The sequence below is a fragment of the Falco naumanni genome, chromosome 4 (genome assembly GCF_017639655.2).
Source record: "Falco naumanni isolate bFalNau1 chromosome 4, bFalNau1.pat, whole genome shotgun sequence".
NCBI classification, from domain to species: domain Eukaryota; kingdom Metazoa; phylum Chordata; class Aves; order Falconiformes; family Falconidae; genus Falco; species Falco naumanni.
In genome coordinates, this window is record NC_054057.1 from 18,561,468 (window position 1) to 18,574,955 (window position 13,488).

Genomic DNA, 13,488 nt, shown 5'->3' on the forward strand with positions numbered 1-13,488 from the left:
CCTACCCCTTCCTTATAGTGGTCCTGATGCTTGGGTGAGTGAGTGGTGAATGCATTCAAGGGGCTAATCTGGCTGAAAATGTGTCTTTGTTTTGTGAGGTTAGTTTTTGGGCAGTCCATCTCTGAATTGGCCTGCTGGACAAGTGCCAGGGCTGGCACTGGGGAGGAGGAGGCCGGGCCATGACATTGGAAAAGCAGAGATATCAGATTTGCTATGGAACTGAACTTTGAATGGCAGAAGCCTGAGGTTTTTGGAGTAGAAAGATTTCATTTTAGTGAAGAACATAAGGATGGTGGCTCAGGGTGATGTATGTCTTATAATATTTATAACATAAAATACTTTTTTTGCTGTATAGTAAGCATACATGTTATGCAGCAAAGGCACAGTGTCCTTTTGCCTGTCGCTGCCAGCCTCTCACTGTTCTGTAGTTAGCATTTGTAAGTTCGAAGCAGGTAAAATACTTGGTAATAACTGCTGGGTAGAATCCAGAGGGTATTTAATATTTGAGGCACTCTATTTGTTTTTAGAATAATAGAGAAAAGTGCCACGGAGCAAGCAGTGGTTCATTTTGAATGGATGCTTTGCTAGAAGTCGATTGAGTTGCAGCAGCAATCGGTGACAATTGATGCTCTGGCTCCTGAGAAGGAAATTGCCACGAGTCATCTTGCAGAATAATGTGGTTGGCACAGTTCAGTCCTCAGCATGCAGACTGTGCTGGTTGCCTTGTCTGGATGCATGTATTGTGGGAAGGTTAAGCACTCAGTCCGTTGATTAGCCAATTTGGAAACAGTGAGTGTTTTGCTCATTCTTGGCATAACTATGTATGTTTCCAGAGAGGCTGCAGCAGGAGCTTCAACTGGAGCATGGAGATGGGGAAACACAGCTGTGCCGTCTTCAGATTTTGACAGTGAGTATTAGCTGTAGCCATTTGGGGGGAGTCTTGGAGAACCTTTGTAATTATAGTTACCTATGGGATAGAAGTTACTTGGAGAAGCAGGTCATATATACTATGAAGGCAACTTTTTAATGAATAACAACTTTTTACCTGAGCAATGAAATTAACTTATTTACTAAATTAGCTGGTATTTTTCATGAGTCAGGTTTCTTTGTTACGGTATTTCCATTTTTTTCGGATAGTAAACCAGGAGACGATTGTAACACCTCTTTGTAGCTTTAACTGCAGTGGCTGAATTGGTGGCTCCCTCCTGCCTTTTTTTCTTTTTTTTTTTTTTTTTTTTTTAAATAGACCAGCATGATAGCATAGATTAGATTTGGTGGGGTTTTATGTTCACATGTGGGTTATAATTTTGGAGCGAACACATAGCCTGTCCTGCTGTCCCTGCTAAAATGTAGAGACAGCATGCTTTTCAACTCTTGTCTGCTGCTTAAATGGCATGACTCTCTATAGAGCTTATGATTCAAACCAGTAGAAGGATGATGTTTGCATCACTCTTTCCTCTTTCCCTGGACCGTGTAGATTTTACTGTTGAGTAAAATGTAAATTATGGGGCAACCACAAATGGTACCAAGTGCTTGAGTGTGATTTGTTAGACTATAACACAAAAGCAATTTACAGCAGTTTTCCTGTCAGAAGTAAATTTTCGTCTTGATCTTTGAAATCTTAGTTCAAATTATGCAAGGCTGAGATCTTTTTGGAATGAGTGCTCTTGGATGCCAGCTGGGAAGAGTTATAGAGATGGTTGTTCTGACGTTGTAACCAAGGGTTGGTTTTAGTGTGCTTAGAGAATCTTGTTATGGCATAGAAGGCAACCTGCTACAAAAGCAGCTTTTTTTTTTGCTCGTTGTGTGCACAGGTGAGTACAGATGCACAGGCTAGGACTTCAAGAGTGCTTCAAGTCAGCGTACTCTGAGAGTTACATAATGGTTGAGGCTGGAAGGGACTAGTGGAAGTCATCTTGTTCACCCCCCTGCTCAAGCAGTGTCATCTGCTACTCATGGTTTTGCAATACAGAGATGAGCAAGGGATAGTGTCACGTTAAAACGTCCAGATCTCCTGTTACCAAGTGTCACATTTAATACAGTTTACCAAAAGACACAGGACACATCTGCCCTGGAAATGGACTGGGTGAGCAGTGTTTGCACCACTGTTATCTTGTCGCCGAGTTTCTTCTGAAAGGTTTCTAGCACCCTTCCAAAATAGCCTCTGCATTCTGGTTATATGATCCTGGAGCTTGCCCTGTTCTTGGGCTCCTCAGTATCTTTTTTACTTGTATTTTACCTTATAGAGGTTTTATGGTTAACCTGGCTGGATAACCAGGAAGATTGCTCAGGTATGCAAGCTCTTCCAGATACAGAATTACAAGCAAATGCCCCAGGGTATGTGTGGGCATTGAAAGGGAGGGTGATACCTGGTTGTGATGTCCCCGGAGCAGTGGTTACAGGCCCGCAGGTACACAGACTGAGTGGTACTCAGCAAAGCAGGATGGGATCAGTGTTAAGGATGGGCATATGCACAGTAGTGTTTTGGGGATGTGGCTGTGTCCACATTTGTTTCTTAGCATGTCTGTGTTCCTGTTAACAAAGTGGGTTTAGTAATGTCTATTAAAATTACAGATTAGTCGCAACAACTGATGTTGTTTGGAGATACAATCTCTTTAATGCAAAATAGCTCAAGTTATTCCACAAATTTAAGCTATAGACAAGGTCTCTAATATTAACTGTGCCATGCTTTTTTTCCTAGGTAGCCATCACTGTCTTTCCCATTTGCAGTCTGGCGGTTTTTCTGAATGTCCTATAGAGAGCTGGCACTGGGAAGTCCACAAGTGTTTAAGGGCAAAATGTTCTTAGTGTGTATGAGAGTGTGAATGGGCAGAGAGCTGGGAGTCTACGGGGGTGGATTCAGGGGCTGTATAGTGCTAAGAAGTCAGGAAAACGTGGTGTTTTGGCTGTTAGCTGTTTTGATGCGCTGATTTCAGTAAGTATAAGAGAAACAAAGCTGGTAGGAGCACCTCTGTTGATGGAACTCTTTCCTGCTGCAAGGTGAGTGACAGGCGGGTTTTTTCCTTCTCTTGGTTTTTGTCATCTTTGAAGAGCAGTGTCAGTGCCTGCAGCAAAAGACTGGTGTCATCAAAACTTTTAAGTCCTCCCTCATTAGACCCATGAATCGTATCCAGTCTTTCTTTTATTGTTTCTTTTACTTCTGATGAGCATGATGAGCATACGGCTCTGCTTATTCACTGTGGAATGTCAATGTGTGTCTCTTTTCCACAGTCCTTTTCTTTGCAGAATGATTTCTTTAGAAGATACTTCTGTTTGTTTCAACCTTCAACATCCTGTCTGTGCTGTCAGTTAACTTGGTTATTTCCTTTAGCATTCACACGTCTCTGTTGCCCTCTCTTCCTCCATTTGACTGGTAACTTCCTGACTATACCATTAGTTCCTCCGTATGTGTCATAAGCATTGATACAGTAAAAAAAAACCTCTTTATTTTTTATACTGCTGCTCCATCTTGCTTCTAGCAGGAAGTTTAGGGTTTTTCCCAGCCTTGAGCTTATCTTCTTGTGTCTGTTATCTCCTTTGGGGTATAGCCCATCCTTGTTGTCTTGATTCAGCCCTTGCTAAAGTGAAGCAATAAAAGTGTTTTCATCTTGACTCAAGATGCTCCTTTGTATGTCCTTTCTAGCCCCCTGATTTATCAAAATGCCAGGAAAGTCCTAAGTACCATAGTCAGATCATGCTAGTGCTAGGAAAGAGGGCTGTGACCTTTTGTTATTTCTTCACTCTTAGTTGAATTGTATTCAAAATTGCTTTCCTGAGTCAGAGCAGCTTTGGTGAACTTTCTCTGTTTCTCTTCAGCATATTTTCAACCAGTGTCTAACAAATTGACTCCATTTCCAGTTACATTGGATTCCTTTAGAGTGTGCTTAGCTTAAAGACTAGAAAGCCCCCCCCCCCCCCCAAATTTGCATTCATCCTTTTGAACTGTAATATTTAGCATTGCTTTATTTTAGTTTTTCTTTCACAGTACCAGTTTCCTTTTTCCTTTCTTCTCCCCTCCACCTTATTGCTGAAAACTTTCATTCTAACCTTACAAGCTTTTAAGAACAGTAGCACCACTGGCCAAAACCGAGGCTTCATCTTTTTCCCATTACTTCCCTCCAATCTCTCAGGTTATGTGAGACTATCCTGAGAGTCAGGATGATAAACTTGTATTCAGCTGGATTTTAAGGGATATTTTTCGCTGCTTGCTTCAGTTTAGGAACATCTGGAATATAGCCCAATGACAAGAAACAACCCCAAATGAAGCAGCAAGCCCTGATAAACTGTGAAAAGTTTAAGTGGATTCAAATGTTGTGTTAGGAATAGTGTTTGATTTTTGTTCCTGTACTTGATACCTTCCATGGTCTTTAAATTCGACATTCTAGGCAGATACTCAGCACCTTTGAAAAACCATGCTTTTTTTTGTGAAGCCTTACCTTTTCAACTGCCAGGTTATTGTTGGTTTGGTGGTTGTTGAAGAGCTCCAATGTTAACACCTTTAGTAACAGAGCATCTTTGTCTGACTGTATGTTATATGGATGTTAATTAAATTGCCACAAAGGTTCAGACACTTTGAATAATCAAAACAGAGTTTTTAGTCCTACCTCTTATGAATTATAGACATGTAACTAAAAGTTCCTTGGTAGAAGGAGATCCCCCAAGAAGATGGGGAGTTCAGGTTAAATAAGTACCTGATTTTTTCTGGTATGCTTCAATGTGTTCTTCAGAAGCAAGGCCAGCCAGCCTGCTTGCTTGTATTCTGAGTACATCCGGTCTGTTGTGTTTTCTTCCACTTTTTCTTTCCAAGCACTCTTTAAAGCCTTTTTTCTCTGTTTTGAAGAGTACGTTTTTTGAAAGTGGGCCTGTCAATGATGGTGAAACCTCAACCACATAAAATACTTCCTAATGAGAGGACCACTGCAGGAAATGTAAAATACTTAGAACTAGATTTTTAAGAAAGGTTATAGGTGGGAATGAGACAGGTGATAACCACCCAAATATTCACCATCTTTCCTGGGTGGCTTTGCCAGTGGCAAAAATTGTCCTGGGCTGTACATTTCACACCCATATGCCTAAAATGTCCTCCAATACTAGATTTCCAGGTATTTTGGAGAGGAAAAGTGCTGTATTTAAACCTGACGGCTCCAAAGTTCGTTTTGTCATAATATTAGAAGGTCCATTCCTGGGCTAGCAATGCATTATTGATCAGCAGATTGCAGGTTCAGCATCAAAGAAACATTCCTGTTGGGAAGCTGATGGACTGCTCTGAACTGTGGAATTCTGTCAAGTAGGGTCAGGTCTTCCTGCAGTGTTGGTGGCTGCTGCTGAAGAGATGGCAGCCCCCCAGCTTCGACATCGCTGCCTCTTTTCCATCACTTGCTAGAATATAGCTCATAGCTCCTGTAGAGCTTTATCTTCCATTTGTGGCAAAGCATCTGTGGATTTTATTGACAAGGGTCTGCTGGGCCTTTGGCTCTTGTCTAGTTCAGGGGTGAATAGCAGAGAACACATAACAAAAGGGAAAAAGGCAGCATAAAAGCCTTTTTATGTATATAAAGTGTGCATCCAGCCCCCTGGCTTCTGTGCCCTGTTTTTATTTCTTGCAGAGATGGTAGAGCATGTTTACAGCTCCTTAGACTTGGCTGTTCAGTCATGCAGTTTAACTCCAAAAATAACTCTCTTGGAGGATATTAATCCAACGTTGGATTATCTTTCTAAAATCGTTAATCAGACTTGGTCCCCGAGGGACCTTCCAGCTGAACTTGCCACTTAGTTTCTGTTTGCTGGGGCGGCGGGAGCTGAGCGGAGGAAGCTGATGAGGTTTGACAAGAAGCGGTTACTTACGTAAGGTCTCGAGCGGAGGGACCCGTGCCTCTCCTCCTGCTGCGGGTCCCTGCATGGTGGTCGGCCAGGGCTCAGCTCCCTGCTGGCACTCGCTCTGTCCCGCCATGTCCTGGCTGCGTTATTGCCCTCCTTCCGTTTGCCTTGAAGAAATGCCATGGGGAAAACCTGCCTGCCAGGGGGGAGCAGGCGGATTAGTGCCCACTCCAGGTGATTCCTGTATATGCTGCCTTTTGTCTAGAGAGGAGAAACACATGCTTTGTTTTATTAAATTCTCAAATGCACGTGGCGTTCCTTCAGTTGCTTTTTAATCATTAACTTCCTTACTCAAGCTGTTCATCAAATGACCTGGCCTGCTGTTTGATTACTTCTCTTCTGTAAAAGAAGGAATGAGCTCTTGTAGGCTGCTGTTTTTTATATACAACTAGAACCATGAGTCGCATAATTCCTATTAGCCTGCATTTTTCTTCTCCTGTCTGTAGAGTAAGAATAGAGTTTATTTCTTGAGAGATGTGCTCTGATAGCTATAAGTTATTTAAAGTGCTTTGAGAACCTTGTATGGAAAGTGCCAAGGAAATTGCAAAACAGGTTTGTGTTTCTTTTTTTTTTTAAAAAAGAGTTCTACTGAGAACTAATTTCATACACGAATAAAATCCTGTTTTCCACATGCAGTGTGTGTGCAAAAGGGGGAAAATCAGTATGTTTTACTGACATACGTGGTGATTTAATCCCTCAGAGCCAGGCAGGTAAACTGAGAGCTTGCATGTCTGTGCTGATGCATTTTTGCATTAAATTTAATATACTTTGATTTCCAACTTTGGTGTTTATTACTCTGACTTAGGCTGCTGGAAGCACTGTGTAGTATGGTTGAAATGCAGAAATGTGCTGCGTGTGGTAACAACAATAACTCAGAGAATTTGCACTTAATGGGCCAATCTGTCATAGTTCTGAAAAACTTTATTGACATAAAACAGTGTACTCAAGTGATAAGAATGTTTTGGTTGTGGGTTTTTTTCCCCCTCAAATTATAAAATAGTGTGCTGCTGAGCATGGAAGTTGCTTAAACCTCCTCCAGGTTACAGCTCCGTGGATGCATTAGGGGAAAATAATGGGAAGTTGCCTTCCTTTTCCTCAGACCCCTTCCTTCACTTCATACACTCATGCCTGTACATGCATCCTGTTGCCTTAAGATTCTGCCTTGAAAATAAACGTTGCAAAAAATGAGTTGCAAAGTTGAACTTATATGTCTGCTGCTCAGATCCCACTGGGAGGGAAAAAGGAATTGCACTTGAGAAAACTCTATAACTAGACCCTTCAGCGATGTCCATATCCTTTTCACTGCTTGACTGCTGCGGGCATAACAAAAAGCAGTTCAAATCAGTTCTAGTACTTCATTCACATAATGAAAATCACTTACTTAATGGGAAGCATTTCACACCAGGGATTGTGCCTTCCTTATTTTACTGGGCAGTGTCTAACACACTGTGTACCACTGGAAAAAATAGCAGGTAATTTGTAATTGTCAGCACTGTAGATTTCAGAAATTTCATTGCAATCATAGTGTGATGACAGCTAAACATTATTTTGGCCTGAAAAAAGAGAATATTTGCTTTTGGCATTGCCACATAGGTAGAACAAAACTAAATTATCTTTTGGATCCTGAATTTGATTTGTAAGATTATAAACTAGGGAAAAAAAATGTCAGCACTTCTGACTAGGATGTGCACCGAGAAAGAGGAAGAAATGTGTAGTGACAGTTTTAAATATGCTTTTCAGCATTCAGACCACACGGATGCCTCCAAGTTGGTCTCCTGGTAGAAGAAGTGGAACTACATCCATTTATATTAGTTAAAGATCTGTCACTTTGCTTTGTGTTTTATGGCTGTATAAGCATACATATATTAATAATTATAATTATAATTATGTGGGAGATCTGTGCTAGCCTGCATTAAAACGAGTCACATGGAAATTGTCTTCTGAATGCTGTGGTAGATTTCTCTTGTACCTTACTTTGGAATGCAAATGCTTATTTTCCATAGCTGAATTTGATTAACTTACCATCAATTTTCCTTGACTTCTTTCTTAAACCATTTGCTTTCTTTCTGTGTAAGTTGTTAAGATGGACCACAACTCGTTAAAGCAAGCTGGTGGTTAATGCCACACCTGTACTGTGAGAGTGGAAGATTTCTGCAGATTTATTACTGTGTGATGTTGTTTTGTTTTCGTAGTCGTGGCCAGTGTTCATGAATCAATGTTTTTCCTTCAACATTCCTCGTGAGCTTTGGAGTTAGCTAGCCTCCTAGGGGAGGTATCTGTTGGACTGTGGGTTACTGTCCCTTTCCCTCTCATGGTGAGAGGTGATGGTGCTCAGAGTTGCTTCTCTGTCTTCCCAGTCAAATGAAAGTGTGCTTGCCCATGCGTTGGGTGGATTCTATGTTTTTTGTAGGTGTCCTTTCTCTCCGTATAGATACGTGGCCTACAGATTATTTTGTTCATGAAAACCGTAGAAGAAACGTGATAGGGGGGGTGGAAACCTGTTGAAAGTAAGGACTTGCTCATCTGAAGCTGTCCTCTGTCAAGTCTGTCTGGCAGGAGCTGCTGCTGCTCTTGTGTTGTGGCCAGTAAACTCATGCTCTGGCTGAGGTTTCCAGCATCCCTCCTGCCAGGGGCACAGTGCCGTGCCAGGGAGCACAGGGAGAAGCCTGTCAGTCAGGCACCAGGTAAGCCAGCTCCACTTAAATGCTGCAGGCAGTTTAATACCAGAACATCACAGGCTGAGGCTACCGAGGACTGTTCTGCTGAGGAGGTGGGGAACCCCGGTACTGTGAGTGCGGGAGCAAAAAGGTGCCCAAGGGCTCGGTTTCATTTGACTGTCAGGGTGGATTAACGGCTCATGGCTGCCATCAAGTCTCTCACTGCTTCTTCCCCCCCCACCCACATTGTGCCGCCTCTGGGAAGCCATTTGACTTGAAAGTGGTAAAAACCAGATGACTGAAAATACTATTTTACTGATTAGTTGAGTCAGTGCGCTGCACTGCGAGGGGAGGGCTCGTGGGAGATGCAAATCGCGGGAGCGTGAGGGGCCGGGGGAGAAATGGCGGGAGCGTGAGGGCCAGGGGAGAAATGGAGGGAGCCTTGTTATCCAATCAGGCTCTGTGAGGAAAAAAACAGCCAAAAGTGAATGTCTGAATATTCTTGATGACCAGCAAGCCAGTTGCATGATTTAATTGCGTTTATTCCCCGTCCCCGTAACATCTACCAAATGTAGACAATATAGCTGTATTTCTTAATCTTGTTTAGTCTTTCAAGGCACTTCCTGCAATCCAGTCTTATTTATAGACCGTCCATTGTCTTATTTACTGCTTTGCGCTTTGCTTTGTGGTGATGTGCAATCCTGTTGGCATCAGAACTGCCATTGTTGGAAATAAATTGCTGGAGTGTTAAAGTTTGTAAATTGCTTTTACAGTGTATGTTGAGAATGCTACGTACAGTGTAGGTGAAGGACAGGGCCTTTTTAGAGTAGACCAGAGGACACATGAAAAAAAAGGAAAGGTAGACCCATACATATGAAGGCTGGACGAATTCCCACTTGTAAGTAGTATGACACAAAGGTATAAAATTTCTTGATAAAGGGATGGTTTCACAATTTTGTTCAGGCTGACCTGAGTTTGTGCTTCAGCTGCTGTTGGAGAAGGGTTGTAAGACTGGATTAGCTGGAGCACCAGCTGAAGGTGGGCAGAGCCTTTTTTTTCTTGTACTTCTTTGTGGCTTCTGGATGTCTGGTATATTCTATCTGCTCATTTCTTGCCTTAGCTCTTTCAAAGGGTACAAGCATGTGTCCATGCTTTCACCACTTCCTTCTCTCTTGTGCTGAGAAGTGGGACTGCACCTCTGGGGATATCCACAGCTTCTCTTGTTTTGTCATACATGATGGCATTTTGCTGGGTCTCAGCAGAGCACGCACGAAATGCCGTGGTCGGCAGGGAGGACTTGGCAAAGCAAGCAGGAACCTCCCAGTCATCAGCAGGGTGGCATGGGTTGCTGTGCCTGAGAATTGCAGAGCTTTGCTACTTCAGCGGCTGTCCTGCTACTGCCAAGCTGGGAGAGGGATGCAAAAGGTTTGTTTGCAAGCCCAGAGAGGCATTACACCGGCTTGAAAAGCATTTGTTGTTATTGCAATGTTGCAAACTTTGAAACAAAAGAGACAGAACTTAAATTCTACAAAACCTGAGGGTTTGGTCCTTCCCCTTTCAGTTCCTTTCCCCCAGATTCACAGGCTGTGCTATTTGACATGAGATCCTATTGACACTCCTATTCTTGCAGAACTGTGATGTTCTATGTAGCTGATTATATCATTGTGAATGTATACTATATCCTTGTGTGCTCACATGTCTGAGATTTACCAGAAAGGCGTATTTATATATGGGTATCTCTGGATCTGTTAGGTGAGGATATGTGTGTGTATGTATATGTGGAAGCTGCTGTGTGTTCTGCCTTCTTCCTGACATCCTGGTTGCTATAGTGCAGTGATCTATTTGTGAACACCCAGAAGATCATTGCTATAGTTAAAAGAAACAGTGTTTCCTGGCCATAACTTCCTGGGCAATCTCTTCTCCTCAAGCACCGCTTTAACCAATTCGGTCACGTTCCCTGGGACTCCGGGAGTGACACTGTAACAGGAGCTTCCTTCTAGTTTGTCGCTTTTCCCCACCGGCATGTTTAATAATATTTAAAAATAGTTTCTCTATTTTAAATCTAATGCATGCCTATTATTCACCGTACATTTCAGTGCTTCAGCCATCTTTCTAACAGACTGTCGAGCTGTGCAGTGTGTTGTGGCGTTGTCCTGTGTTGCTTCTGTAATATGTGCTGTTCTTCTGGTCTTGCACACACATACACACATACATTTTCATCCACCTGCCCAGCCAGGCAAAATGTAGGAGGTGAAGCGGCAGCGCTGGGGTTCTGTCTGAACTGCTGTATTTTTTTATTTATTTATTTATTTATTCCCCTTCTCCCTGCAGGTGTGAATGAGAAAGACTCTCTGCAGTATTTAGTGTCCAGTTGTAGTGGCTCTGAAGAACAGCAGCGTCGCAATGCCCCCTCCTGCTGATATAGTGAAGGTGGCGATCGAATGGCCAGGTGCCTTCCCCAAGTTAATGGAAATAGATCAAGTAAGTGCCTGTGTACGAATGCTCTGCCAGTCCTGTGTGTAAGTAAGTTCTTCTCTGCACGTCTGTGTCTCTGCATTTATGTTTACTGAGATGCACACGTATGTTTCTGTGAGTGCCTGTGTGGTAGATGGTGTTTTTTGTAAAGGGGTGTAACCCTCTTCCTCTCTTACTGCTTAATGTTTTGGATGTGTTTAGCTGGGGAGGTTTATTTGATTTTTCATTTTAAACAGCTGCTTAAATAAGGCATTTACTGCTTGTGTGATCCACTTAACACTTCTGTGCCTTAGTTTGTTCAACTGTAAAATTTTGGTAATGTTGCCTTTGGGTGGAAAGCCTTAAAATTTTTAGTCAGTGCATTGCAGAGTAGAAGTAGGATCATACTGAATGGCCGTAGCAAGTGCAGGTTTTGGAACTTAAGTAGTTGTGCACTGTGAGCAGGAGGATTTTTGCAGTTCCATACAGGAATCTCAGGGGTTGTCCTGTTTGGCTGGTTATTTCTAATGCAGTGTCCTCATGGACCGATTGGAGGCAGTGTACAGAAGTTAACAAATTCAAAATTATGAATTAAAGACTGTAGGAAATTTGGTGGTGATGGTGAGGGGAACAAACCAAATCAAGTTATACAAGTGCTGTGTTTTATATTCTGGACTTCTCTGAGATGGGTTTCGTGGCACATTAAAAAGGTTGCTTTTAATATTAATAAATGTTTAGCAGCTTACCCTTAACATTTTGAAATCGTACAGCATGTTACCTGTTTAGAATAATTATTATTTCTGTAAAGAGTTTTCAGAGTGAAGGAAAGCATTTCATAATGTGCTTTAGACGCTAGTGTGTCTGGGGGCCAATTAGATTATAAAGTTCTATTGGAGAGCAGAAAATCTGAATTCCTGCTGAAAATGTTTTACTGAAATGGGATCCTATTTTTTTCATGTGGTGCAATCAGTTTCACTTCTCGTTAACCCTTTTGTGGCATATGCCTGGGAAATTCCTGTGTGAACTTCAGAGAAACAAGGTACTATAGGGTGGCTGGAATAACAGCAGTATGATTTTTAGGCACTCTGAAAGCCCCTTTAGAGGGAAAGGGAGTTCCTGAGTAGTTAGCAGGACCTGTCAAGCTTCTTCATTTTCATTTGCTGATATTTTTTAGTCAGCATGTATCTACAGATACAAATCTCTTGCCTTCTGGAGTGAAGAATGTTTTACTTTTTTCTTCTTATATAACAAATGGTAGACACTGCACACTGTGTTCAGGGAAAGATGCATGTTAGTCATGATGAACAACAGCTTATTGCTACCAAGTACAGTGGGGACAAAAATTAACAAATATTATGCAGTCTCCTTCCAAACAAATAATACCAAAGTGATTTGTTTTAACTTACAGAATGGCTTTAACTCTCCAAAAAACTCCTCATGCCTTATCTGAAATAATAGCTTACTGTCCTGGAACCTTGCTTTTACTTTATGTAAGATTTAGGGGGGACAAGAGAGATCAATGCTGACTTATATTGGGTAGAACTCTTCCAAACCAGCCTGCCAAGTTGTCTGCAAGCTTCCTTACACTGCTTTATGGGGAGGAGGAGGAAGAAGAGGGGGGAAATAAGGCTGAAAGGGAGAAGGCTAACAGCAGCTTGCTCCTGATTCAGGGGAAAACAGGGGGAATGAAGTTTGAGGGTCTCATCCCTCACCTTTCTGATATGGAAAATACAGGTGTGGTGAGAAGAAATGAAGATGAGAAAGAAACATCCCTTCCTAATACCTGTGCATGCAAACCCACATGTCTACCTTTTCTCAGGGATGGGAGCAATTTGGGAATCGGCCCTGAAAGCAAACAGGGTGATACATGCTTCTAAACACACAGCTCTGCCTTTGGTTCACATAATGCTAACTTTTCCCCAATCTGTTTCCTTTAAAATATCTATTCAGTTGAAGAGCTGTAGTGGAGGAGATGATTCATACCTCAGATGGCTAGCTGTCATAGATGATAAAGGGAAGGAGGGAAAAGGAAGGCAAAAAAGAGAAATGACTTGCCCATTGACTGGACATTGTAGACAATGCCTGTCTCCCAGGTGGGATCTGCTCATTCAAGCACCATTTGACATATATTCAGAAAATCCTAAAAACTTTGCCTTACTAGTTTCCTCCCTCTGTGGTTCCTTACCAGCAAGAAAAATGGTATTTAAAGAACAGCACTGTATTATTACTTCAAAAAGAACAATGAAAAACCTCACTTTAACATGATGCAAGTTTTTGTCTTTCAGGGTACTGAAGCTATTCCAAATATTGAAGTACAAATACCATTTAAGAGATCAGAGGAAAATCTGGATATTGTTTGGGGTTTTTTGGTGTGGTGGTTTTTTGTTTGGTGTTTTTTTTTTTTGTTTGCTTGCTGTATACACTTGGTAGCATTTATTTATATTCAGTTGCACAGTATCCCAGTTCACCCCCTGTGTATATGCATATTTTGCTTAGCAAT

At 42.0% G+C, this 13,488-nt stretch overlaps 1 protein-coding gene across 4 annotated transcripts in view; it reads left to right on the top strand.

Annotated features, from left to right (window-relative positions):
- The window catches only part of ELMO1 (engulfment and cell motility 1), a 310,364-nt gene that overhangs the window by 37,149 nt on the left and 259,727 nt on the right, over positions 1 to 13,488 (top strand). For 2 of the 4 annotated variants that reach the window (XM_040591563.1, XM_040591561.1), the window contains exon 3: positions 10,866 to 11,015. In XM_040591563.1, the coding sequence (XP_040447497.1) occupies positions 10,938 to 11,015 (78 nt within the window). In that variant the 5' untranslated portion in view covers positions 10,866 to 10,937. Of the gene's footprint in view, positions 1 to 847; positions 908 to 10,865; positions 11,020 to 13,488 lie in introns of those variants that run through there. The other 2 variants (XM_040591564.1, XM_040591565.1) reach the window with 2 other exon arrangements.